Source organism: Anas acuta, chromosome 22 (genome assembly GCF_963932015.1).
Source record: "Anas acuta chromosome 22, bAnaAcu1.1, whole genome shotgun sequence".
Lineage (NCBI taxonomy): Eukaryota > Metazoa > Chordata > Aves > Anseriformes > Anatidae > Anas > Anas acuta.
The window spans coordinates 4,996,829-5,024,315 of record NC_089000.1 but is presented as its reverse complement, the minus strand read 5'-3'; the positions used below and the strand labels follow the sequence as shown (position 1 = coordinate 5,024,315).

General features: G+C 54.3%; 1 protein-coding gene across 9 annotated transcripts in view; it reads right to left on the bottom strand.

Moving 5' to 3' along the window:
• The window catches only part of ACAP3 (ArfGAP with coiled-coil, ankyrin repeat and PH domains 3), a 69,629-nt gene that overhangs the window by 27,005 nt on the left and 15,137 nt on the right, over positions 1 to 27,487 (bottom strand). For 8 of the 9 annotated variants that reach the window (XM_068658310.1, XM_068658303.1, XM_068658307.1 and 5 more), the window contains exons 2-6: positions 13,597 to 13,654; positions 11,079 to 11,198; positions 10,536 to 10,589; positions 2,524 to 2,582; positions 667 to 850 (exon numbers count right to left, since the gene is read on the bottom strand). In XM_068658310.1, coding sequence (XP_068514411.1) covers positions 667 to 850; positions 2,524 to 2,582; positions 10,536 to 10,589; positions 11,079 to 11,177 — 396 coding nt within the window. In that variant the 5' untranslated portion in view covers positions 11,178 to 11,198; positions 13,597 to 13,654. Of the gene's footprint in view, positions 1 to 666; positions 851 to 2,523; positions 2,583 to 5,828; positions 5,990 to 10,535; positions 10,590 to 11,078; positions 11,199 to 13,596; positions 13,655 to 27,487 lie in introns of those variants that run through there. The other variant, XM_068658311.1, reaches the window with a different exon arrangement.

The following is a 27,487-nucleotide window of genomic DNA, read 5'->3' as shown; positions in this document are numbered from 1 at the left end:
GGTGCTGCAGGAGTGACAGCTCGTGGAGACACACACGGATCAATATTAACACAGTTCGGCTGCTCAATACGCCCACTGCCTGGAAGGACAGACCTGACACGAAGCCTGTGAATGATACAGAGAAAAATCCTTCACCATTTCAGACGCAGCAAATCTCCCACTGGGAAGAGGAATTCAGTCTAGGGCAGTCTGTTTAATTCCTCTCACTGAAAGGCGATGGAGATTTCCCTTCTCATCTATGCTGTAGCATTTTTAGGAAGGAGAACTTAGACCTGTGGAGTCAGGTCAGTGCCATGCAAAGGCAGAAACATGTATAAACACATTTCAGCACAGACTCGTAGCATAATATAGGTTGGAAGAGACCTCCAACAGAAGTTATCTGCACCCTGTGCACAGACAACTCCACCAGTGCCTGCAACTGGAGCAAACCTTGACGGCTTCACACTCCCGCACACACCAGTCCCATAGACTCTCTGGCCCCTGAGGACAGAGGGCAAAATGTCCCATGAATTAGCAAGCCCAAACACTTCTGAATGCAGATGTAAGACCCTTTTTGTCTCCTTCCACCTGTCATTTTCTTCATTCCCTACAGCAGATTTAGCAGTTTGCCTGTGAGGTCTTGTTCTGCACTGCGAGGCGCAGACAGAGCCGTGGGCAGACACCAACCTGCAACACGTAGTCCAGGGCCAGGTGCCGAAAGCACTTTCTGGTTATGGTCAGGGTGCCCGTTGCCTCCTCCACTTCATGGGGCTTGTGCCGTGGTGCCTGGGCGTTCTTCACCAGCGAAATCTCCATGTCTTCTCGTACCTTGTCAAACTGCTTCTTGGTTTCCTTGAATTTCCGGACGTCACTGGAACCCAGAGAAGAGGAGATGGTGGGAATCATCGTTACAGAGCAGCCACAACACTGCTGGGACAGCACAGCAGGGAGAGGCGAAGCCAAGTTCACTGCCACCACTCAGAGATCTTGCTTCAAGTGTCACCGGCATGTTAACGACCTCTCCAAGTGCCACTGTGTCTAGCTGGACTGACTCCAGACTAATTCTAGACAGTCTTCAGAGAAACTTGGCCAGGAAAGACACTGGGCTCTCCATGCTGCCTTTAAATCTTGAAGGAAATCCTCCAAGGACAGCATCCAGAAAGCCAGGCAAGACCACATCCAGCCCTACAGACAGCCCACGACTGCCCTCGGAATAAGCAGTGAGCAGAATGGTTCAGAGCCTGCCTGTAAAAACTTCCTATTCCATGATGTGAAACAGAAGGAAATCAGCTACTTTTCAAATTCAGGGCATACAACAAGGGCAAGCAGGCCATCCATGTGCATCTCTAGCTGATTCTGTTTTGTCTGACTAATTCCAGACATTGGACTTTTCCTTTTCCCCTTGTTTACTAGGCTCATTTAATAATATTTGCCTATTATATATAAAAATATAATTATTATTATATATAAAAATAGATATAAATATATTGTTATATATAATTTGCAAATATTATTAAACAATATTTCATATTTATGGATCACCACGCAAGGGAACAGTTCCCATTCTTCCTTTATTCCCAGGTATCAAAATTATTTCCCCAACCCAGGGCAGGAGCAGTGCAGAGATCCAGGCACCAGAGCCTGCAAGTGCGGAGGCTCAGGGGCACAAGTGGGGGAAAAAGTAAGTTGCAAAGATGCTAAAAGGATGACAGCCCCAAACCCAAGGTGAAATTCCCCCTTCTGACTGCCAGCCTTAAGCAGATTAAATCTGAGCTCATCAGAGAAATGATTATAGAGAAAGTGGGGGCAGGGTGAGGGCTAGGGAAGAAGATGGGGCTGGGGAGTGGGGGGGGGGTCAGCTGGGGGCCCCCCTGCACCAAACCAGCCAGCTGTGAGGGATTCGGTCAGTTCCCAGTTCCCATGGAAACCAGCTCCTGCTTAGCTGGAGGCCTGGGCTGCCTCTGACCTACATTCAGCTGATTCGGGATCCCTGCACTTGGCACCTGCCCCGAGGAGGAGATGCTTGCAGAGGAAGCGTTTAACACAGTGCCAGCGAGGAAAGCTGAGACCCCATCAAAGGTCCAGGCTGTCCCCATCCCAACTGGGAGCATGCACTGGGTTAAGCCACAGAGAAAATCCTACATTTATCCTAAGGGAACAGAGCTGGCCCTGCTCGGCACGGATCTGAGCTCTGGGAGGTGTTTCACCTCTAGGCTCAGTGAGGGGAAGCAGAGATGAGCTCTGCAGCTGAATTCTGCCAGGGTTTGGGATGCTGCTCTGATCTGCAGGTATCCTTCATGTCCTGCTTTAAATAGGACTTGGGAACAGGATAAATCCATCCGGTTGACAGCAGAGCAACCAAATTATATCATAGCGAGATGACAGCAACAGCCACCCCACCAAGAGGTCCTTTACTCTGCCCCTCCGTGTCTCTTTTGCCCCAAGCAGAGCCCTGGGGAGCTGGGCAGAGGTTGTGTTCGCTCCAGTGCACGCAGGAGAGGTGCGATAGAAGCTGCAGACCGAGCTGATAGGACACATACTCACTCTTTCACAAAGTTGTGCAGCTGCTGCCGGACAGACCTCTGAGCCTGGTCAAACAGGATCTAAAAAAAAAGAAAAAAAAAAGGAAAAGTGAGTGTTTGTAGGAGCAGCTGCCTTCAGTCCGTTCTGAAGTCTCTCCCAAGCCCCAGATTTCTCAATTTGCCAGAGGAGGGCACTGTCACCCCTGGGAAGGAGACAGGAGCCACCTCTGAAGGTCCATCAGACCACACGCTGACAAGCATGGGTAAGAAGTCCAAGTATAAGGCATTAAAAGAATTAGTTCCCACAAATCTTTTCAACTTTGTCTACCCCTCACCAAAAAAACATGGGACCGTTTCTCTACACCCTCTGCCCTTACCATCTCCAAACCTTCAAGAGAAGTTCCCCGTTAGATGCCACAACAGCGGGGTCTGCTCAGCTTCCCCCCCTCCACGTCTCTGCTGGCCATGGCTACAAGCAACTCCCCATTTCAGACAGGGCTCGGGATGCACAGCGTTTTGGCTAATTGGGAACAGAGGGCCAGGCTCCCAGACCACACACAGGGAGGGCACAGCATCCCAGGGTGACACGGAGAAGCCTTTGGGGCAGGCTGCAGCTAGCAAAAGTGGCTCACGGAGGGACAGGGACCCCGTTTCATCCCCCCAGCAGGAGCACAAGACCTGGGCACTGGCCCAAACCTGAACGAAGCCCTGAAATATCAGTGCTGGGGTCTGGCATCACAGCTGTTTGGCACGAGTAACCCTGGCTCGTTTGCTCCAGCTTAGCATCGTGTCCTGAGCAGCAGCTGAACGGAGGACACACAGCAGTGATTGTGCCTTTCTCATGAAAGGAGCGGCGCTTCCCAACCCAGCATTCGGCCTCGCTTCCTCTCCTTAAATGCCCAGAGCCCTAACATCCTCCATCCATCAGAGGCATCGGGAGGATGGTTCTGTCCATCTTTATTCTGTAGCTTGAGAAACTGTGACAGTTTCCTTGGGGAAGGGCTTTTTTTCCTGCCTTCACCCACTGGAGCACAGTCCATGCTCTCCGCCTGAGCAGTCTCTGCTCATGACACCAGGACCTTACAAAACCCCCAGGCTCATTCCTTCATCCATCCACAGATGCCCTCCCACCTAACGTCTCCCACCAGGAGACGAGCAGGCCATGCTTTTGATGCTGTCCAGGTGTACCACTCCAGCACCACGAGGTCTCAGCGGCTGCAGAGCCTCACACAGATTCATCCCATGCAGCGCCGCAGCCAAGGACAAAGCAAGAAACACGCCAGGGCTGGCTGAGCATAAACAGCCAGGAACGGCCTCTAAATACGAACAGATGCAAAGCAAGGGGGAAAGAAAAGAAACCCAAAGACCACCCAGCTTTGCGTTTTTACACCCGTGTAAGTTATTCGCTCCTCTTGGCATCCGTTTGCCCTCCCAGGGTGCGCTCCAAGAGCCCTTGGCCCGCAACATTTCCCATGGAGCAGCTTCCCCGAGTGCCGTTTGTGCATCCACAACATTTCCCTCTGACCTGTGACACCGCAAAGGAACGGGCAAACTGCAGGAAAACCTCCTGGCCTCCACCAGCACCTCCAGCTGGAGGCCTGCCGTCCCTGGTTTCCACCAGGGTGAGCAGGGACAGAAGCATCCTGAGATACCAGCGCCCCTCTTATCGCTTCTTTCATTTCTCCAGGGGAATATTTGCAAGCAGGTCCTCCACCTGATTTCCAAGGCAAAACAGCCGGGGCTTTAAGACCTAGAATTTCAAATATAAAACCACTCCTTGGCTGATTCTCCTTTCCCAGACGTACTTGGAACGAATCTTTTGGGTTAAGATTTTCCAGACCAAAAACCACCCCACCCTCTCTCGCAGCTTGCGGCAGGACACGAGAAGTCCAGCCCGTGACTCACGCACAGCTGGGCTCGGGGAGGGTCAGCACGGAAGAGGGGAGGTAACGCAGCTCTCGCCCAGCACCGAGGGGCTGGGTCTTGCATTTCACTCCCCCAGCGTGAGCTTCTCAGGCAAGGGGATAAGAAATCCCGTATTTGCAACTTCTTTTCCCCCCAAAATGACAGCAAGCTCAGGGGGCCAGGCTCGTGTTCCTGGAATTACAAACCTAAATCACGACACACAAGATGAGACACCCAAAGGGATGCTATTGCTATTTCCACGTTAATCCCAGCAGAGCCCACGAGAGGAGCTCCCAGCAGGCTCCAAGGCAAAGCAGGAGCTAAAAAGAACGTGGGAGCATCGGGCTGGGGGCTGCTTCTCTCAGCACTTACAGCCCCAAAGCAGGACAACAGCCTCCGACATCCCGATTTGGTGCTGCAATGGGAATAGCTTAAAGAGACTGCATGCTCTGCTGCTGGGGGAACATCCTCTTCTCTTCCACCACCTCGCCTGCTGAAGAACTGCACAGAGGTTTTCCAGGCCCCAGGTGCTAACTTCGTCTGTCCTGAGTCCAGGGTGTGCCTGAGAGAGCTTTGGAAAAAGCACGTAACCACCACTGCAGCTGCCTGAATCAAGCTCAGCGATGACATCTACATTTTTCCCTGATTTCACATTCCCATAGTTTAATTCTCTTTCACTGCAGCTCTAGCAGCTGAATGTAGTAACCTACGGGGCAGATTTTGAGCATCCTCTGCCTGCCAAGGGATGCCCCAGTGCCTTTTATCCCAGGCTGGCTGTGTGGCTTGGTCCTACGCCTCCCGAGCGATGGCACACCCGATAAATGCCACCCGGGAAGAGCTTCCACCTGTGATGCTTCTGTAACACGGCTCACTGGAGGCCGTGTGCTCTGGAAAACAAGGCACCAGCACCACCTCCGTCACGCCTGTGGGATGTCAACACAGCCTGTGCCCAGCTTCCCAACCGAGCTAAAGCTGAGTCGCTCTCAAAACAAGCTCCAAACTTCCAAGTTTTTCAGTTCAAAGGCTGCCAGGGATTCTGCAGCCATAAACGACATCCCTCACTAGATAGCTTGATGCACCCAGACCCTTTCCAAGTGCTATCCAAGTGCAGGTGGTGCTCTCCCAGCCCCGGGGAGCACGGGCAGGCTGGGAGCACTCTGCTTTCGCTTCTCCCGAACTCCATCGCTGCCCTCCACCCACCTCTGCCTCCCTGACTCATCAGAGCCTGGGTGGCTTTCCTTCTCGGCAGCAGGAAACGCCTCCTGCACAGCCCGATCCCCCCTGCAAGCTGCTCCTGCTCCTGGAGGATCCCCGTGCCCGGTGCTTTGGGGCAGGCAGGGATGCTCAGGTCTCCGTGGGGCTGCCTGGAGCAGTACCGGCGAGGGCAGCGCTCACATCGCATCTCCTGAGCTAAAAAAATACCTGGTGCTGCTGGAGAAGCGCTTCAGGGGCTCAGCCGGAGCCGTTTCACAACACCTTCACCCACCTCCTTTTGCTTTTCTTATCTCGCTGATCAGACAGAGAGGGGGAGCCGCATGGGAAGGAGCAAGAAGAAAGCGCGGGCAGGGAGGGATGGCAGGAAGCAGGCGCGGAGGCTGGCAGAGCCCTGCTGCCGGAGAGATTAAAGGGAGGGAGGCTTTGTAGGTGGGAGCTGCTGGAGGATTTTTGGTGTTTTGATTCCCACTGACTTATTTTTTCAGGGAAAAGTTTATTTTTTTCCCCTTTTTCCACTTTTTTTTTTAACCGACTCTAACAGCAAGGCATAACCCCGTCCCCACACACGGCTCCTGTGTCCCACACTCTGTTTATCCAGCAGCGAGCCCATGTCAGTGCAGTCAGCCACATTACTTCATGCCCCTGATATGAGGACTGCTTTGGAATGTGGGCTATTAACACAGAACGCCCCGAGATGCTTTTGCAAGGCCTTGAAATGGCCCAAGAGGCTTCACGGTATGAAAGTGCTCTTGTGAATGGAGATGTGGCTGGGAGGATCCCGTTCGGGAGGCTCCTTCCACGTTTGCCTGCAATCCTGGCAGCGATTCCCTCCGTAAATCTTTCTCCCTGGTTCTGGTGACTCAGGTCTTTCCCCTGGGCTTGGGCTGCCCCTAGGAATTCCCCAGGACAAGCTAGTCCAGAGGAATCCAGCGAGCATCTCCTCCCTGCTCCACGGGCTACAGAGGGCTGCCTTGAGGACAAAGACTCCACAAAAGACTCCTAACTCAGCATGGGAGTCCCACGTTCCTGAAATAGAAAGGAATTTTTCCCGTGTAAATAGCCAGGAGACCCTCAGGAAGGAAACGTGCCCCCTAAAGGAAGGCAAAACAACACCCAGAGACATCTGCTCCCGTTCCTTTCCGCCCCGAGGTGCTTTCATCCGAGGATGTGAGTAGGAAATCCTCCAGCTCACCAGCACACAGCCCCCAGCTCCTCCCTCCACGTAACAGCAATCAGGAATTAGCAGTAAAAACCCTCACGCCATCCCATTTCGCATCGGATTTCACCTCCCCGGGGAAAGCCATTCCCCCAGGGCTGACCTGATGTGCCGAGGCTGTGCTGCAGACCCCCGTATTTCCTTCCAAGGCTCGTGCAGGGCGATGGGTTGGTGGCAAAGCTCCCTCTGTGGGGCAGAGCCACGCTTTGGTGCATCCCCACACTCCTGCCCGTGCATCACCTGCAGCCTCTCCTTCCTCAGCTCCTTGCAAGTGGGTGCTGACAGCTCTGAACTACCCTTGTTGGGTATCTCTCATCTCTCTTAATCCAGACAGCAAGCAGCAATCCCCTCCAAGCCTATGGTTTAACACTTTTTGGCCATGGGGTGGAAACCCCCAGGGGTTTCTGCACCGCTGGAATTACAAACACCCCCACCTGGCCTCACAAGGAAAGTCCAGGAGCCCAAAATTATAAGGTATTGCTCTGTACCTGGTGGCAATTTCAAGCTGCTTTACCTCCAGGGAGATCTCGTTAGACTCAGCTACTTAATGACATCCATCAAACTCTGTAAGAAGAGGGAAAGCTGTTCTCTCCCAGCTAATAGCCTGGCAGATTATAAAGCTTTTCAACCCGTTTTGGGTTTTGGGGAGGGTGATAAGGAAGAAGGAGGCAAGCCCACAAACACTCAGGGTTCGGAGCTGCGAGCACAGCGTCTGTCTGTAGACAAGCAAGAAGCTTTTCCAGCACGGGAGAGCTTGGCAAAGGCACAGTCACAATTTATTGCCTGCCGTGTGGTATGGAGCGAGGAGGAGGGCTCACGTGGGAGACCTCAGGCCCTGGAGCAAAATTCCAGTCCGTGCCACTCAGGCTCCTGAAAAAGGCCACGGTTCGCTCCGTGTGGGAATGATGCTGCGAGGCTCTGGCACCGCCGTCTGCCACCCACTGCTCCAACATCTCACCCGGGGAGCTGGGAAGGTGTTGCCTGTCACAGATCACCTCCAGCCCACGTGGGGAAGCTCTCCCGGCGGGGTGATGCGTTCCTGCATCCTTCAGCAGCTCAGCTGGGCCCCGTGCTGCAAGGACCGTGCTTGGCGGCGAGTGCAGGGGAGTTTCTGCTCCGTCTCAGCTCCTCCCGTGTGGCTGAGCACAGCCTGAACCCCAGCACCTCTAAACTCAGGATTAAACCCGTCCTCTTCACTCTCTGTCTGCCTGCTTTCCTTGCTTTCACCCCCTTCTGTTTTTTGGGGGCAAAAAATCCACTACCTGAGGTGTTGTTTCACCTTTGGCAATCCTGATATTTCCCTGGCACAAGTCAGCGGAGCCTCTGCGCGTCCTCCCAGCAGCTCCTCAGGGGCAGGCAAGCACCTGAAATGCTTTTTTGCACTGAGGCCCAAAGGTACAACAGCCCAGCTGAGCTTTCTGATTGCTGTACGTGCCTCGACGTGGCTCAGAGCACAAAAAAGGCACAGGACACCGACTCCAGCCCCTCTGAACTCAACTCGCTCTTTTGTCGTTTGTCTCCAAAGGCTGCTTTGATGTTTTTCTTCTCTGTGCATTAAAAGAAAGGTGGAAATGTTGTGTGGGTTCATCCGCTGCGCTCAAGAGGATTTCATGCTTGGATTTTGCTGAACTGGAAGCAGGATATCTCCTGGCCCAGCGCTCTAGCAATAAAATTATAGAACAAGCTCTTTTTTTTTTTCAACCGATTTTTTGGGACATTTTCCCTTCTTTTTAACTTGTTCCAGTTGTACATACTGCCCTGGCCACGTGCCTAGATGAAGCACTGACAACTGCTTCAGAGCTGAGCTCCTCAGACACGGATGAGCCAAGACACACACACACACACACGCACGCACACACACAAAGGAGACGGCAGAAGGCCCTAAAAATAACTCTGCTAATTGAGCAGCCGTGGTCTGAGAGGGCGGAAGATGCAGCAGTCACTCCAAAGCCATTTCCTGGAGAGGGACTGACAGTGCGGCGCAGCCAGGGGAGGAGGATGCTCTCCAAAAGCTGGGGGAGGGAGGGCTGGAGCACGTTTCCCCTTCTCCCTGCAGCTGGTGGCAGGGAAATATCGCCTCTTACAGCCCCTGCCTCACTTGCAGCGGGGAGCTCACCCCTTTGGAGCGGGGTGGGGTGCACGGGAAGGTTTACACGGCGTCAGCTGGGGATTTGGCAGCTCCGGGAAGAGTCCTTCTGCTTCTTAGTTGGCTGAGGCAAGAGCAATCCCCGAAGTGCCACTCTTGGCAGCGAGCAGGGATCCAGGGGAAGCCGCGCAGCTGGCGGCATCCAGAGCCTGCTGGCTGGGGCTGCTGCCTCCAGGCTGGGCCTTGCAGCTCCAAAACGATCCCGGGAACGGAGGGGTAAATGCTGGGGGGCTCACGTTCTCCGTGGTGGAAAGGCCTTACCTCTTCAGAGGGAAATTTAGAGAATTCAGGGAAGCAGGGTTTGACTTTTTCTGCTTGGGCATCATCACCCCTTTGTGCTGATGCTCACTCTGGTTTCTTCAACCTCTCCTCCCCACCAGCACTGCTGTACAGCTCTTTGTTCCCAACTCTGACAGTCCTAAGAGAGCCGTGTATGCAGCACCTCTTCTCCCCTGGCATTTTTCACTAGGAGCCTGTCTTCCCACCTGCTGCAGGAAATAATTACGTGGGCTTGCTGCAGCTTCTCCTCCAGCTGCGCGGGGTTAGCCTGCATCCCAAATGCGAGCACCGTGCCTGATGCACTGCGACAGGGCCACCGTGGTGTGAAAGTGGGTCAGGCCAGCGCTGGCACCCTGAAGCTTCCTTGGCTTTAAAGCACTTGTGCTTTAAATTCTGACCGAGTTACAGCCTTAAAAACTGTGGTTCTGGCACGGAGCCACCACGGATGAAGAACCTTCCTCTTCCACGAGGCTTACAGATGCCGCGGCTGGATGGCTGGGGGGGCAGCTTCTAACTCAGCCATTGTCTGGACGTTTCCTTCCTTTCATTTTACTGTGGCATTAATCTGTCCCGTGCTGTCCTTAAGCACAGAGCTGCACACAGCTCCCCAAGTCTGCTCACGGCACCAGCTAACAAAGCAGCCCTTCACTTCCAGCCCATTCACAGCCTTGCCGGTGTCCAAGTGGCACAGATCTGAATGCCAGGCTCCAGAGCGTGTTCCACACCTGCAGCCAGCAGGCTGTGTGTGCAAGCTGAAGCCCTGAGTTACCAGAGCTCCTCAGGACCCTGCCTCATTACAAACCCTTGTGCTATCCTCAGAGAACAAGTCACCTGTGCTGCAGGACCTTGTGAGCTCGCTCTTTCCTTCGATGCAGGGGTCTCCAGCCTCACCCCTCTATTACTGGCTGCACATTCTTGATCTGCAATGAACCAAAAGGCTCCTGTGCAAAACTGCACGTGTCCTTTCATTAAGCGCCACCTGCTCTGCAAGCCTGTGGAAATCCAGTTTCCTAGAGCACAGGATGCACCAGTGTTGATCACCCATGAGCTCTGACAGGCTCACAGCTCATCCTTTTCAACACAGCTGCAAGAGACAACATCTCCTGGCCCTCTGCAGCTCTCTTGGCTACCCAACGTGCAGGGACAGGAACCTGGCAGACGCTGCCTTCACGGATCCCACCTTGGAAAGCCAACCACGGGAGACAGCTCAGCAGGGCCTGGAGTGAGAGGCTGCCATCAGCACACAGAGAGATAAGAGGAGGCGCTGACTTACCATGTGGTAGTTGATCATTTCCTGCAGACTGTCTCCAAATTTGTCGAGGCACTCCTGCAAAAGAAAGGTAAAGAGAACTGTCAGTGAACAGAAGCAGCTGCCCTGCATCCCCAGGGGCTCAGTGGGCTGTGAGGGACTCGCATGAAGCCGCTGAAGAGCCGCTCTGGCACTTGGCAAGGTGCTTCAATAAACAGCTGGCATGGAAGCCACAGGCTCCCCGTCCTTTCCAGGTTACTGCTCAAACCACCACGCCAGTTGTTTCTTCCACAGGCTGGTTCCCTGTGCTTCCCAAATAACCGATGCTTACTGACCTAGATTGCAATTACTTTGCCAGCACTGCAGCTTCTTGAGAGTTCAGCTCTCCCTGCAGATGCTGAATGTCACCCTGAGCCTCGACACTGCACTGTCAGAGGGCCTCTACTTTCCTCCTAATATAAAATCTCACACTAAATGGCCATTTAAACAGCACAAAGGTCTTGGACATACAGTCCAGGCCCAGCACCACGAAGCTCAATACTCGCTCTGTCCCGCAGGACGACTCACCGAAATCATTTCATCCTTCTTGCACTGCTGCGACAAGTCCCGGACTCCGCTGACAAAGTGCTTGTTTGTGGTGATGTAGGCCTTGCCTGCTTCAATCATCCCACTGCATAGCTTCACCAGCTGCACGAGGAGAGAGCAGAGAGGCAGGTGACACAAAGCGCAGCCAGGCTGGGCTTCCTCTGCACCAGCACCGTGGTGCAGGACCTTCAGGACAGGATGCTGCTCACGTTACTGCTGTGGCTCCACAAGCAGCCCCGACGGCATGGGGCAAAAATGGGGATGTACACCTTGTTTCTCAGGGTCTGTCGTGCTGTCAGGCAGCCCTGGAAGGGGCCGTGTTCTCAGGACCATGGTGTTAACAGCAAGCCACGCGCTCCAGTTCCCATCACCACCCGTGTTATGACCCCAGTGAAGCTCCCTGGACCAAAACGGGGCAGCTTCCTCATTTTGGAAGGGGCTTGCTGCAGCATGGGCATACATTTCCAGAGAGCCCTGATTAACTTGTGATAATTTAACAGCTGCTGGGAACATTCCCAGACATCCTGGCCACCAAAGTGCCTCCGTGGGCCTGGAACTGGCTGGAAAGGCTGCGGCATCCTGGCCTTTGGCATATCTCCGTTCAGCCAAAGCTCCTTGTAAAAGGTTAAGTGAAACAAGAGAAATCCATAAACCAAAGGCCCGAGAGACTTGCAACAATAAAGGATGACCACAGAGCTTTTTTTTTTTTTTTTAAATCATCACGGTTCCAGGCTTTTTATCCAAGTGAAAAACTTCAGCTACTGACAGTGACCAACACTTGGAACTGGAGTTTCCCATTCTCACAACCCAGGAGCTTATAGGGCCGTTCATCTTACCAGGGATCAATGGCTTTAGAAACCTCCCCCTGGCAGCCAGCCTCACCCCAGGCTGGCAGTGAGGAGCGCTCAGGTTTGCCTTGACCTGATTTGGGCTCGGTGCTCTTTCCACGCAGCCACCAGGCTCTGGGGTGCGTGCTGAGTCACGTTTATACATGTGCATTGCAGAAGGAGCCTGTTGGCCTCTCCCTGCAGTCCCGGAAGGATTTAACTGAATGTATAAACACACACAAAGCCACGCAGGGTACGGCTGTGTACACGCAGGGTGTGCAGACCTGGCTCTTTCACACTCGCAGGCTCCCCTGTCCACGCAGCTTGACAGAAGAGCTCTGGCAGGCAGCAGACTCGCACTATCCCGTCCAAGCCCAGAGGAGGAGAGCGAATAGAGGCAGCTCCTGTCACATCTGGAGCCCAGATGGACACTGGGGGTTTGGACGGATCCTCTGGAAAGGAAATCCAGCTTATTCTGCAACGTGGCGGTTTCTACACCACCTCTGTGCAGCCACTTTGTGGCCAAGGCTGTGTTGCTGGTAGCTGAAGGCCACTCGGCACAAGCCCGCCTTGCAGTCGCGTTTCCTAGCCCTCGAAAAACTCCTGGAGCATCAGAGAGCTGGGACAGCACCGCTAGGAAACGTGTTGGTGACAGGGTAGGAAAAGCTGAAGTCACTCTAGCTGAGGAATAAACGGGTTTTATAGGACAGGGGTTCGCCTAGGGCTTGTGACTTCAACAGAGCCCGTTTTTCTATCAGACACGGGATTTTTTCTCCCTTGCTAGCTTTGGGAAATCTCACAGAGAAAAAAAGCCAGCAGCCCTTCTGGCTCCTCCTCCTCATTTCTCTGCTCTCATTGAGAAACGACTTGGCTGATGCCTCGGATGTCAGGACGAGCGGGGGTGGAGAAGCCACCAAAAAGCCTCCGGCTCTGATCCACGCCACCCCGGCACTCCCTGCCCCGCTGTCCCCTCGTCCTCAAAGCCTTCAAAGCAAGGGACGCCCTTTGCCCAGCTCCCTGCAACATCTGCAGGATCCACCCTCACTGCGTCCCTCGCCACCAACGCCAGTCCCAGCAGCCAGAGGCTGAGCACCGAGCCCACCCCACCTTCAGAGAATCTGTAATTAGCATTTCAGTCCAGTGCCCTTTCGTTATCTGCAGACCATAATTACGGATGTGCAGTCACACAGCAACAAGCCAGCACTGGGCACCATGGGCTAGGAAAGGAGGCAGGGAAAGGACGGCAATGAGCTGTCAGGGAGGGCGACGAGGCCAGGAAACTAGGATGGGATTTCAGAGGCCAGGATTAAAATCTAATCACATCCAGTTGCAGTGATATTGTAATAAAATGAAGGGTTGGGCTGGGCAGTAACAGCTCCTACTTCAAGACAAGGCCTTTTTTTTAATCTGTTAATAGCCGGGAAGGCCACCAAGCAGCGTTAGGAGGCCAAGTCTTGGACCTCCTGTCCCGACAGCTTCGGCTATCACGAAGGAGCCCTGACAGGTGCCAGGCAGCAGAGGGAGACATGGTCCTGTGCACGAGCTCAGTGTGTTTTACATCAGTTTCCTGGCAGCCTGTGTTGGGCTCCCTTTTCAGAGGAGGCTTTTGGGGCCATATTCCCAAGCAGGAACCCATCAGCCCCACTTCAAACCACCGTGGAGCTCCGTCTTACCTTGTCAAGCTTTGCTTCTATCTCCACCACATCTGTTTCCACTTCATCGATGGTCGCCCTGCAACGAGAGCAGCAAAAAGAAGTAATTAATTGCTTGCTTGTCATGACTGGGAGAGAAGCCAAGAAAAGGAAAGATCCGAGGGCCTGAGATGTGTGTTGGTGGCTGATGGGAGGAGGGGTTCACACGTCCCACTTTGTTTTTTTCCTGCTGCCCCGTAAGCTCGGGACTCACTCCTAGGAAGCAGGACCCCACCTGATGGAGAATGAATTCCTCCGGGCTGACACCAGGGATGGTGATGCTGTCTTCTGCCAGCGTCATGGAAGCATTCAGGTGTGCTGCAATAGTCTCATTCTGATTCTGCAGGCACTGCTAATTGGCAGTAATTTGCCAGCCATTCATGGCAGGCCCAAACTGCTTGCCTCCCTACCACCAGAACAGATTTTCTGGGCTATGACCGTGCCTGAAGTGCAGCCACGCAGCGAGTTTTGTCCTCTGGTCCTCAAGAGCCACCACTTGGGCACAAACCCATCTCCGTCCTGCTGGCACTGAGCACCCCAAGCCCCTCTCCCACCCGTGGCTCTCCGGGCACAGGCAGACAAATCTCCCCCGTGATTATCCACTCGGTTCTCCTTCCACATCACTGGGCAGCTGTGACAGCAAGAGGCTGGAGGGCTCCAGCTACAAAGGTCACCGGCCTCCCTCCCCGAGTGAAATGTGGCCATCAGGCATTAAAAAAACATTCCCAGCCTGAGCCATGTGTCCAAAACGAGTTTCTTTGAGGCCAGCATCCAGAGCTGCTCACTGCTGGGCAGCTCTTGCTTTAACCACCCAGCTGGCGATGTGGTGAGCCTCACAGCACCCCCTGCACCAAGGGTGTACAAACCCAATTCCTTAAGAAGCGAGCAGCTTCTCAAGCTTGGGGGCTCGTAACTTTAACTGTTGGTTCCCGAAATCTCATGCTCAGGCTTTGAAAAAATCCGGCACTGAGCGTTTGCCGGGTGAAAGGAGAGAGAGAAGGGAGAGAGGTGGTTTAGAGCCACGTGAATCAGTGCTGCTAGAGCAGCGAAAGGCTAGGATGGTCACGCACCAAAGGGAACAGCAAAAAGTCCTGGGGAGACACCGGAGGACACAGGAACCCCGCGCCTGGCGGTGTCTGCAGTCAGTAAGGGAGCGAGGAAGGCAGTGACTGTCCTCACTAAGGGATGTGCTTCCAACAGAAAGGAGGAGACATTTGAGAAGACAGCCCCAAAGGTCCCAAAGCTGGGGAAGAAAAAAAGCCAAAGTGGAAACTCGAAGCTGAGGGTTGAGGCCAGCAGCATGGCACCTGCACACCCCTGACAAGCTTACACCTAACCAGACCCGCACAGCACACTCAGAAACACCCACCCCAAGCACTCCTCAACAGGAAACGTTCCTAATACCTTCCACAGCTGAGTGCAGTCCCCATCTGCCAGCTACGAGGCAGCTGATGTTTCCTACGGTCCCGTGTAATCCGAGGGGCAGCGGGCAGCGAGCCTGTCCTCGCGCAGGAGCGGCGTGGAGCTCCTTCCCTAGCACCCGCGAGATCTTTGGCATTTTCAGACCAACGCCGCGTGAGAGAGCGGCTCTTCCACCCGTGAGCACCCTCCTGAGCTTCATGTGGCTCGTGAGCAGCTAGCTGACTGGGCTGCCCTGCGTCACGCACTAATTAGTGACGGCAGAGGCCGGCTGATGGCACGCAGCCACGGGCAGCGCGCTCCCTGCATGCCTCGCAGTGACAGCACACGGAGCAGAGCCTCGCTGCTCCTCACCAGCAGGCTGAAGAGGAAGGCAGGGAGCTGTGCTGCTCCTAAATTACCTGGGATGTACCTCAGGGAGAGCACCGAAGCCCTGCCAGAGCTGTGCAAGGAGAGGCCGGGGCTCTGCTCCCTGTGTCCAGGATTCATCTCACCGAAGGCTGCTCGCTGCGGCTCAGCCCAAGCCAAGCAGCGGATCCAGCACAAGCAGGCGAGGTTATCGATCACCGCTGTGTATCACAGAAGACAGCCCGGGATCTGCTTTCATTCAGAAGTGCTGGATAGAAGAAATCCAGCTGCTGCCTACCAGCGGCTCCGCTGCTTCCTCTGGGTCTCTGAAGCCGCAGTGATACCACGGTGCTGGCCAGGAGCTGCCCCCCGGCCTGCTGTAGCTCTGAGGAAGCTGGCAAGGAAAGAACAAGCCCCTCGAATGGCCCAGAAAAGGGCATTGCAGTCTGTGCATGCAGCAGAGGCCTTCTCGTTAGCTTGCAAATTGCAGTTGATTGATTATTGGTGATTAGACGACTCTTTCGTTTGCAGTCCTGCTGCAGAATTCCTTCGACCTGCACCCCAGCCAGCGGGGAGGCTCGCAGGACGACTGCCAGCTAATCTCAGAAAAAGATGTTTGACCGATTACCTGCTCCCTCCGGAGGGAAGGCTGGGATGCCAGCGTGACCCTAGCACAAGCAACACCCCCGGGATTTATCCCCAGAGTTCCTCACAGGCATAAAAGTGGCAGCTTGTGAGTGCTGGGCAGAGAGGGAAGGACGTGAAGGGCACAGGAGGGAATGGGTTCTCCTGCAGACTGAAAAAGTAAGCAAAAAAAAACCACAACACCCTCTGCTTTTCCCCAGCTCTTCTCCCAAACTCTCTCCCAGGAGCAGCCTCCAGCCCCCCGGCAGGGAGCTGAGCGCCCTCCCTGGCATCAGCTGGACCAAAACCGAAATCCTGGTGGCTCATTACGGGAGCACAGCCTCCCTCCTGCCCTCCCCGTGCCCAGGGCTCTGGCTACAATCGATCTGCTACCAGCTCTTTGAAAGCCCAGCCAAAAAAGCTGGGCTTTCTCTCTCACAATGCGGTGCTCGAGCTTTACTGCAACACATATGGTTACCCTATAGGAACGGCAGCTTGGCTGTGCCAAGGGCAAAGCTTTGGAGAGAAATGGAATAATTAAAGAGCTTCTTTCAGCCTTTTTTTTTTTTTTTCCCCCTTTCAGCTATTTTTGTTCTCTGGGTTTGGAAGTCGTGTGCCTTCATGCATCACCCTCTTACTGCCAGATTCAATTTTTCCACTCGGTTTCTCCTTGCTCCTTATAGCTGGACACAATAACCAGCAAAAAAAAAAGAGAGGAAGAGAGAAAGAGAGAGAGAGAGACGGGTTTTCTGGGGTTGCTTTTCTTTCCAGGAAAGCAACAGCAGCCATTGTTTAATCTGCAGACATCAGCTCGAAGCTAATACAGCGAGGCAGCCTGGCAGCATGCTTCCTGCCAGAAGGTGGAGAGAGCATCTATAATTTACTCCCCATTTTTATCGCGCCCTAAGAAAAGGAGCGGCTATATTTGGCCTCCGTGTGGAGGAGGAAGGCATTTTGGGGTCTGGAATCCACTAAGGTACGAGCACAGTTGGCTGGGGCTAGGAGAGCGTGAAACTCGAGCTTTGTGTTTGCGGCGCGGGCTTGCTATAAAAGGTCCCGGGTGGCTGATGGCAAGGGCAGCGATCTCGGGGTCTGCTCAGCTCCAGGGCTCTGACAGGGATCCAGAGGCATCACAGGAGGCATGGGGGGGCATTTGGCCATCCTTCCAGTGACATGGTGGGAATGAAGGCCTTGGAGAGATGAGTTGTGAGGCAGATGAGCTCTTACGTGCAAGACAAGAGGGTCTCAGCCCTCAACCAAGAGCCCAATTCCCACCCTGCAGTGTCTCCTCTGCTACACCTCCTCTTCTTGCCCTTGGACTTGAATTTGCGAGAAGCCAGGGGGCAAAATCTGCTGCAGTTAGCAGGTCAGGCTCCCTTGCACACCAACTCACCAAACTCCCCCCCAAAAAAAGCAACATCCCCAGCACTGGGCAGCTAAAAGCTGTGCAGTCACCTCCTGGCCGTGCGCCCTCTGCGCTTCCTGGTGCTGCGCTCCTCCTGCTGATGCTTTTCCAGGCCCTGGGCTATTTCCATCCTGCGGGAAGGGCAAACAACCCGCCAGCTCCTCTGCGAGCTGCTGAGTGCAAGCCCTTGCAGCTGCGGGGCCGAGGCTCGACTTTCCTTGCTCGGAGAAAGCCGCGATCCCCCCGCCGCCCCGCGGGGTTTCCACGGGGGATTTTTCTTTGTGCTTTAGAGAAGCCGTTGGGGAGCGTGGTTTGCAGGCGACAAAAACCTCCCCCAGAAGCATTTGGACATCCCCTGGGGAAAGGGATGCAAAATAATAATGATAATAGTGCTAATAAACCTATCTGGCTAGAGAACGGAGTCCAAGGCCTGCCGACTCTGTTATTATCATTAGCTGCCACCTAAGGCAGCCCTTGGCTTCCCCATTGTGTGTGTGCACATTGTGTGTGTGTGCACAACAAAAAGGACTCTCAAGATGGGGAAAATCACTAAAATGTAGCTCTAAATCAGGCTGCTGTGAGCCCTACGCTGTGTGTCAGCCAGTGCTGCTCAACACGGGCTCTCCAGAGCTCGGGACAGGCAAGGGGAACTCCTCGATGCTCTTCCCGATGGCCCCAGCATCGATGGAGGCCCCTTATCACCGACTCCACGCCCCCATATCACTATTCAGAGGCCGAGAAACGAATCCTTCCCTCCCTCCCGGGAGTGTTTGGAGGATTAATTGCATGGTGGTGGCGAAACGCTCAGAGCCAGGAGCTGTAGGTGTGCGGAGCAGCTATTAGTATTCATTAAATCTGACCGGGTTCTGCTTGAAATGAAAGGGAAAGCGGTGTTTGCCTTGATGGGATTAGCTCTGCCCCTACCTAGACGAGGCCGGCTGGCACAGCCACAAGCCTTTCTCCTCCGCCTCCTTCTTCCAGGACCATCAGCAGCCTGGCAGGGTCACCAACAGCTGCCAAGCTTCCCTCCAGAGGAGCACTGATTTTAAAACAAGTTTAAAACAAGCTGAGCGCGTGCCTCCAAGAAAAGGGGGCCTGCAGGAGAAGATGGGATGTTATGCTCCACCTCCACATCCTTGCCTTCTTGCAAGCCTTACTGCTGGAGGTTTAAACTGAGGTGAGGTAAAAGCCACGCACTGCTTACGGTGGGCACTCTTTGGGTTTATTTATTTGGGACGTGCTGCAGCCGTCGCGTGGTGAAATGCTGCTGTGGGTGACCCTGCAGCGAGGGCGTCGGTCTGGCTTCCTTTTGCTGGCTTGTTACCTTATGATGCAAAAAAGAAAAAATAAGGAACCTGACAAAGACAGACGGCAGAGCTAGCCCAGCTCTAAAGCCAAGTCATTGTCAGCCTCTTTAAACACCTCTCGGAAAGCTTCCGTGCTGCTGTGCCCTCTGGTACCCACTGCTTTTCTGCCTTGCTTCAAAAAAAAGCCGAATGCTTTGCATCTCCCAGCAGTGGGAGCAGCCAGCACCATGGCAACAGCTCCACGGTGACTGTGTCCATAGGAACCCTGCAACCGCACGGCTTCCACACAAAATGCAAGCTCCGTTTGCACGGCTTTGTGCATTCGCTCTGGGAAATAGCGTGGGGATGGTTGGGAGATGGGTAAGGGGAGCCAAAGGGTTCTTAGGAATTGAGCAGAGTATGCAGGAAATGTGAGAGAGGCAAGGACCACGGAGCACTGAGGGTGGGTGGTGGCATTAAATGGCAGCGCAGGTCCCACCTCTGCTGGAGCGGGGGCTGGAGAGGGAGGAGAGTCTAGGGGAGATGCTTCCTCTAGGTGAGATGTTTCTTCAAGGTGAGGTGCTTCTTCTAGGTGAGATCTTTCCTCTTAGTGAGATGATGCTTCTAGGTGAGATGTTTCCTCCAGGTTAGAGGGGTCAACGAGCACGATGCTGCTGAAGCCCGTCCCAGAGGGGTCTCTGCAGGGGCTGCAGAGCTGCCCTGGGTGAGCTCGAATGCTCCAGCAGTGCCAGCCCGTCCTGAACCAACCCTGCAGACCTAAATGGAGCCTCATGTGCTTCTCTGAACCTTACGGCTCGGCTGGGAACATCGAGGCACAGAACGGGGCTCAGCGTGCTGAACCCCACCAGGCAAACGGGCTGCGTGCTGGTCCCAATCCTCAGCTCCTGCAGCCATCCTCGTCAAAACCCCAGGCTCTGATGAGGGGCAGCCCAGGAGGAGCAGCGTGGATAACTGGAAACTCTGCGTGCATCTGAGAGCAGGACCCAATGTGTTATTCTCCAGTTGCTGCCTGGGTTCCAGATGGTGGCAAGGAGCCGATGTGCACAGCTCTGTCTCAGCGCAGGGCTGTCCTCGGCTGTCCCACCGGTCCCTCTTTCCTTCCAGAGAGGAGCCAACGCAGCTGATGTCCAGTCCCTCAGCTCTCAGAGTCTGTTTTCTTTCTTTCTGCAAGATCAGGACACGCTCTTGACCAAACTCTGCTGGGTGGAAGGAAGATCGATGACTTTAGAAACGCCTAACTTCTAGTTCAGGGCAGCGGCTCCTAAAGGAAGATGTTCATTTTTCTTCCTGCGGATCAATGGCGAAACTGCCTTCAGCAGCAGGATGGAGGCTGTGCAGATCCCATCCTTCTCATCCCTGGGGGGTTTCTGTTTCTCCTGGTGGTGGTTTGGATCCGGAGAAAGTGACAGTGAGGGAAATGCTCCTCCCTCAGCCCCAGAGCCTGCTGCTACTGCTCTTACCCATCCTTACCAAGCTTCTGAGCAGCCTCATTTCCTTCCTCGGGGGCTTCAGATGCTTGGGCAATGCAGCTTGTTCCCTACCTGCGTTGTGCATCACCCTTCCAGCATCACAGAGAGCTCTTCCTGAAGCTGGAGCCGCGTGTCTGGGGAGATCACAGCACGAGGCAGGGTGTGAGGAGGCTGGGGACTGGGAGCAGGAGCCGGGGAGCCGGCGCTCCTGGGTCGCATCCTTACCTCCGGCAGTGCCTCGGCCCTCTCAGCACAAACAACTCACTCCCTCCCTCGCTGGCCCCGTTTGGAAGACGGTTCCAAAAAGCTTCCACAAAGCTGCACAAGGAACTTCCCTTAATGACAGCTGCGCCCAAAGACCTTCAGATCAAAGATGCTGCGAGCAGATCGCTGATAACGTTTGCCGGAGATTTATTAACGCACCCCCAGCGACGGCAAGTCAATCGCCCTGCCGAGCAGAAATGCTTGCTACAGTGCAAACGCTGACCTAGATTTTGAGTAATTACGCTGGAAACTGGCACATGTGATGCTTCTGCTCTCTGGCTTTTAAGTCAGCAGCACTCACAGGAGAATCGAGAGCTGCCTTTATTCAGAGCTCTCCCCTTCCCACGGCCACTCCGTGTTTCGTAGCGTTAGCAAGGCGAGGCCACAGATTTCTCTCTCTTATTCCACCCCAAACTGAGGTCTGCTGCTCGAGTGAAAGCAGATTGTTTGCTCCACGCAGAATGAGGTCTGAGACACCTGACAGACCTGTAGTTTCCACTGAAGAACACACACTAGGAGCATCTTACCAGCTTGAGGGAGTCGCAGCGAGCAGCTGGATGTGAGATTCAGCGCCTGGACTCACTAACGGGCTGGCCTGTGAGCACCACTGCCTCCTTTACGTGCTCATCTTCGGTCCACAGCTCCTGAGAAACGAGGGTTCTGCTCCCCAAAAGGGAGCCAAGCAGCAAGAGCTGCCCACCGAGCAAGCCACCGAGGTGGGTTAACATCAGGGCCTCCACTGACAAGGGCTTGGAGGCAAAATGCGCCCCAGCTCCGATTTAAAGGTCACGCATACGCAAAACCCTCGGGCAGAGGCTTGATTTTAGAGCTGCCTCTCACCCCCACCAAACTCAATGGGAGTTCAGGAGTGCTGAGCACACGCCATGCCCCGCTCGGTGAGCTGGAGCAGCTTGCAGGAGTGAGGAAATGCCTTCGTGGAGCCAGTTGTGCTGGTACAGCCAGCAGGGCGAGCCAGGGCCAGAGATATGCCCAGCAAGGAGTTAAAGCAGGGAGGAAACGCTCGGGGCTGCCTTGGTGTCCCCAGCGGGGAGATGAAAGGGCTGGGGAGCCTCCTTCTGCCATAGCAGGGATTAATCAAGGTTTTGGTTAGAAAACGAATCTGTCCTACACAAAATAATGCAGCCTTGCACCTGGCTGGTGGCTGTCTGGGCGGCAGGTAGACTCGGGGCTCACCATTTGCTAGAATTTCACCAAAAAATTGTTTTGGGGAAAAAAACACACCGCTGACAGATGTTAGGTGGATGCTGCTACGCCACACGAGCCTTCTGCCTCGACCCAGAAAGAGCCGGGCTGCAGATGCGTGCAAGATTTTGTTTAGTCTATCTCGGTTATTGCCGCGGAGCAAACTTGGTGTTACCCCTCCACATCCGCACTCCCCCCCGCAGGCACGGCCTGGCCCTGCAGCCTCCTTGTCCCTTGCTGGGCTCAGAAGTGCTTAATAAGACAGAGAAAAGGAGGGACGGTGGCAAGAGAGCCGCACGGAGCAACTCAAACATTGCCACTCACCAGCAGCGGGTGTCCCCTCGCTGCAGTGGCAGTGACAGACAGCCCCCGAGCCCCAAGCTCGAGCACCACGCACACTTTGGCCCTTGTTCCCACCGAGCTGAGGGCAGAGGAGCACACAGGAGCCATTCTCCCCCTGCTCCCCGCGATGTCCCCAGCCCGCACCGAGGCTGAGCCTTGCCGCCCTGCTCCTCACCCCGGCCTCGCTTTGCACCGCCGGGCACGGCGCCGGTTGTGCGAAGCCACGTCCCTTCCTGAGCCCCAAATCACCCCAAAGTGCCCCGATTTCACAGCAGCACAGCCACGAGGGCACACGCCACAGCCCCGTGGCAGACGGGGGCTCCAGCCAAACCCACCCTCGTGCCAGGGTCGCCTCGTGCCAGGCTGTGCCCCTGCCCCATCGCACGGCACCGATTTGTTCGAGGCACCACAGCGAGCTGCATGGAGAGGCCACGAAGGTCTCAGCCCGCCTTGTAAGAGCACACACGCCTCAAAACCACGGCTGGATGACGGCTGCTTTTCCAGAAACGTTGCTACCGAGGCATGAAGAGAGAGAAGGAAATAATCGCTCTGCTTATCCAGCGGTTTTGGGCCTCGGGGATATCAGCCCCGAAGCATTATGGACCGAACCCTCATCGTGGCCTCCATCAGCACAGAAATTGGGGCGACTTTCTGCCATTTCTGCCCTGCAGAGCACGCAGGGCTCCAGGAAATCAAACTGTTGCATGGCACAGAGCTTTTAGGGCCGAGAAACAAAACCTGCCCTTTGTGCTGGGGTAGCTGCTGTTCCTCCTCCTTGCTCTCTCCGTGCGTACGTCTTTCCGTGTGCCTGCCTTTGGAACTGCAAGGGCCGAACGGTTCTGGGAGGACAATGTCTGGAAAGGTTTCCTCCTAGTGCCAGAAGAAACAAATGTCTTACACGAGAGATATTGGCCGGGGGGCGTGGGGTTGCTTTTGGACTGGGTTCTGAATATCTTTTCGCTCCCCTCCTCCCACTCCCTTTTTCTTCTCTGATTCACAAGGAAACCACAAAGCAAACTCAGGCCTGAATGAGACTTGTTTTTGTGAATGTTCTGGCTTTCTGTTAGGACATTCGCTTCCACCCCCACTCTCCCAAACCCTCTCATTTCTACCAGCCCAATAAATTCAGCAAGTTTCCACCAGCGTGAACACAACCAGAACCTGGCCTGGGGTTTAAGGACCACTGCAGGAGCCCCGGGAGTCACACCGACACCTGAAGGCAAAAACAAATCCTCTCCTTTGGTCCGATGCTGCTTAACTTGTTTTAACTTAACCTCCACAAATTCCTTCAACACCCTGACCTCGATGTGAGGACAGAGACATGACCACGAGCCCGGAGTCCATCTGTTCACACCCTAATTAATTCCCTAACCGACAAAGACTGTAGGAAGAGCTCTGTCAGTCCCCATTTACAAGGTGTGAGCATTCGGCGTTGCAATAATCAGCAGGAAAGCCTGAAGAAACTTCTGACAAGCTCTGGATATAGCTGATGAGTTACCAAACGCTTCCTTTCCCTGCGAAGCAGGTTCTCCTGCTCGGGGCTGCGTAGGAGTGATCGCACATCAAAGCCCGCCGGCTGCGTTGCTTATGCAATCAGTAGGGCCAAGAGTTACCGCGCTGCACCACCGCCTTCCTGAAGCCTTCCATTAAACGTAGAGTTTTCTGGAGAAAAACGTCTTTTCTGAACAAACACCTTAGCATTACAGAGTGCTGATTTATCAGGGTGAAGCATTTCATGGGACGGTGTTGGGACCGGGAGCAGTCCATCATGGAGGGAAGAGCTGCACTGACCTTTGCTGCCTCCGTGCCTTTGCAATCCAGCTCTGCTGCCTCTGAAGTTCCACGACGGGATCTGAACCCGGCTGGAAACGCAGTGACGGCTTCCAAATGAGCAACAAAAAAAAGCCTTTGGAGTTGCATGTCAGAGGAGGGCTGCCCTGTGAATTGGCTCCGCGCTGCAGACCCACCTGGCGCACAAATGGGGCTGGCGACCGATTCCTGGAACAGGAGCTGGCAAGCACGAGGAGGATTTCACACCCTTCCTCCCGTGAATGGGGAAGAAGCATTCAATTAGGAGCCCTGCCTATTCCTTAATCATTTCCTTTGTGTGCGTGGTTATTAATATCTTCACATGCCGAGTCAGGCCACGGGCTATGTTTTTCTGCAGGCATTTTGGCTACTCCTTAATGCTTGCAAAACACACGCGGATGCCACACCCACTGCAAAGCAGGGGAAGAGAAGGACACTTTGGTTGGCATTCCTTGCAGCAGCACCTGCATTCTCCAGGCACACAGAAACCCCTACATATTTGAGGTTATACAATGCCATAGAAAAGAGCCCCTCGTACCTCCAGTGAGTTTTACTAGGTGAGGCAGGTAAAGAGCAAGGGAAGGAAACTGAGGCACGGGAGCAGGAACGTGACCCAAGGAAGTCAAAGCAAAAGCACGGTGCCCAAACCAACAGCAGAATGAATCCTCCTGATCCCTCAGCACTCTGCACTGCCTGCCGGATACTTCCAAATCTCTGTAAAAAAATAAAAGGTGATGAATGGAAGCAAGCTGGAAGTAATATGTCTCGCCATGAAATTTGGGAAGGAAGCCAGATGTTCTCAAGCTGGTACATCATGGTCCCAGCAAGGAGCTTGCACACGCAGGGTGGCAAAATGATTCAGGCAACGCTGGGAAGAACCAAATTCCCTGCCTACCTTGCACCTACCACATCTGGATTTGGGCCTGTGAGAAGGAAACAGGTGGAGAAATGATGGGTCTGCGGCCTCTGAGAGCAGGCAGGCTGTGTTCAGAGAGCCTGACCTACGCACAGCTCGCGGGGGAGCCTGCAAAGATCCCCTTGGAAGTGTTCCCCGCACTGCCTCGAAAGGCCCAACGGGTCTGACAGATGAGGGCACGTCACGGTGAGATTGTGGGGTCCTGGATGAGCTGTCCCGGCCAGAGGCAGGCCCAGGAGCCAAGGTTCACGTGGGGAGGAGTGCCTGGCTTTCATTTGAGGCTGAGTCAAGGCCAAGCCACAGCCCTGGATTCTCAATCCCTGAGATCACGCAGGGCTGAGCTGCAAAACAACCGACAGAAACCTCGTCGAACCCGGTGACTGTGACACACCAACCGACCCAAACGCCACTCCGTTCGCCCTTCCATCCGACCCCGAAGCGAAGGGGCTCTAATTCAGCACTTCATACCCCAAACCATCTCACCTCACCACCTAATGCTCCACCGGGGCTTTGGCCTCCACCTCAGACACCAGGATGAGCCAAAGGCGCTACGAAAACACCACGTGTTCCTGGAGGATGTGCAGCAATAACAGGCGCTATCCTGATTTCTGTGTCCTTTATCTTTGCATTTCGGAGGCTCCCTTTGTGCGGTGAGTGCTTTGTTTGCAGCAGAAGGGCAGGTTGGTGCTGCTCGCTGGCCAAGCCTTCGCTGTGGCCTTTGCTCTATTTCACAGTGGGTTTCTGCACATTCAGACCACCTAAAATAAAAATCCTCTGCACGGAGAAAGGGATGGCTGCTCATCATGTTTGATGGCCCAGACCCGGGTCTGTGCTCTTGCACAGACCACGAAAACCTCCACAAAACCCAAGACCTGCTGCTGCTGCTGATCTCCGTTTCCCTTTCTGCTCATGAGTGACAGGGCAGAACGCCGCTCCTGCCTCGCATTCCTCCGAGCCCACAGGAAGCCGTAAATCAGAAGAAAAGCATAACATCCAGGGAGGACTCGCAAAAGGCCAGACACTAGGATGGGCCGAGGGGCTGGGGAAAGGGAGCAGGGAACCTGTCAAAGCGGCCCCAAAGCCAGCACTACCCCATGTCTCCAGCTCGGCTGCTCCAAGGCATGGGATCGAGGGGAAATTGAGGGTCAGGGCACCTGAAGTTCTTCCCCTCCTTCAAGGAATACATCCATTCATCTGTATTTATATTCTCCATTGCTTTCCAACCCCTCCGTTGCCTCTCCTGTAATTGCAGAATAAGAAATAAAACCCTTTTACCAGGAGAGGGCTAAACCCTGCCAAGTGTCACCCTGAAGGGCAGCCGTGGGCTGGGACAAAAGGCTGAGAAGAGCCAGGGTTTGGAGGCAGTGAGCGGGTAGCACTGGGTCTGGGAGGCACAACTTGCTTTAGCTGTCGGTATTTGCAGTCTGGGGTGCTCCAGAAAGACCGTGCAAAGCCACTGCGACCTTCAGGGACACGAGCACGATGGCTGTTGGCCTCCAAGAAGCCTGGCTCTGCTGGGAGCAGGACCACAGTGCTGCTGCCTGCCCCTCAGGGCAAGCAGAGACTTCTCCTGGCAGTGAAACAAGAAAAAAACAAAACAAAAACCACCCCTGTTAAGCACAGCGAAACAATGCAGCCTCGGTGTCCTTCGCTGGCTTGTTGTGGGACTTTGGATGACACAGGAAACTGTGGTTGGCTCGGTTTAGCTTTGCAAAGAGCCTGCTACAGCTCTGCATCCTCGCTGAGCAACCTGGTGGGCAGCCAGGTCACAGGAAGCAAATTGCCTGGGACACGTCCCCGGCTCCGCAATGGGACCTGCTCCGTTCTCCTCTGACTCTGGCCCAGGTAGATCTATTTACAGCAGGTGGGATGCTAATTCCACGCTCTGGTCTGATCCATTTGTGCAGTGCTGGCTGCTACCTGTTCCTGTAGCCACTTCGGTGCAGCCTGCAGCTGTTTTGCTCTCGGATCACCAGCTCCTGCCACACGCTAGCTGTGTTCTTCCTCTTGCTTCCCTCTTTGGTGAACCCGAGGGGTTTATTTCCTGCAGCCCTGCACATCTCCCTCTAGAAATCGCTGGCTCAGGCTGAGGTTTAAGCTGTGCCTTGAACAAGTGAGAGAAAACCTGGGTAAAAACAGATTATGCAAGCCGCTCACATTTAAGTCATTTTAAACGAACTGAATTGCTTTTATTACCTTATCTGAGGCTCGCGTTATGTTTTGTAAATAGCAATTCGTTTGCTGTCACTCGTGTGAACTGAGGAGCGTGGAGGGGATTTTGTTCAGCGTTCAAATGCATCTGTCTTCGGGATAAACTGTACCAATTGCTTAATGGAGAAAATGGCAAGAGAAGGGCTGTTTTTAGCGGGTTGAGTCTCCTATTTTTGTTCCGGGATAATGGAATAAGCTGTATTTCTAATCTTGAGTAAAATCTCTCTGCAGATGGCTCGAAGCGTGATGCAGATGTGGAAGGCCAGGGCAATGCCCTTTGATCCTGGGAGCAGTAGAGAGTTTTCTGACTTAAAAAAACAGAGGTAGGGCAGCAGAAGCTGTGCTGCTGTAAGTGAAACTGAAATGCTTACAAGATGCAGGCTCCTCATCCCTCTCCTCCTTGCTTTACTCTCACTTGGTTTACCCAAAGGCTCCACTGAAAAAATTCTTTGCCTTTTTGGGCTCGACGTCTGCTCCAACCCTTGAACTTGTCATCAAATCTACCAGCTCCAGCTCCTTTCTGCTGGAGAGCTGCAAGAAGCCAACTCAGCTCCGA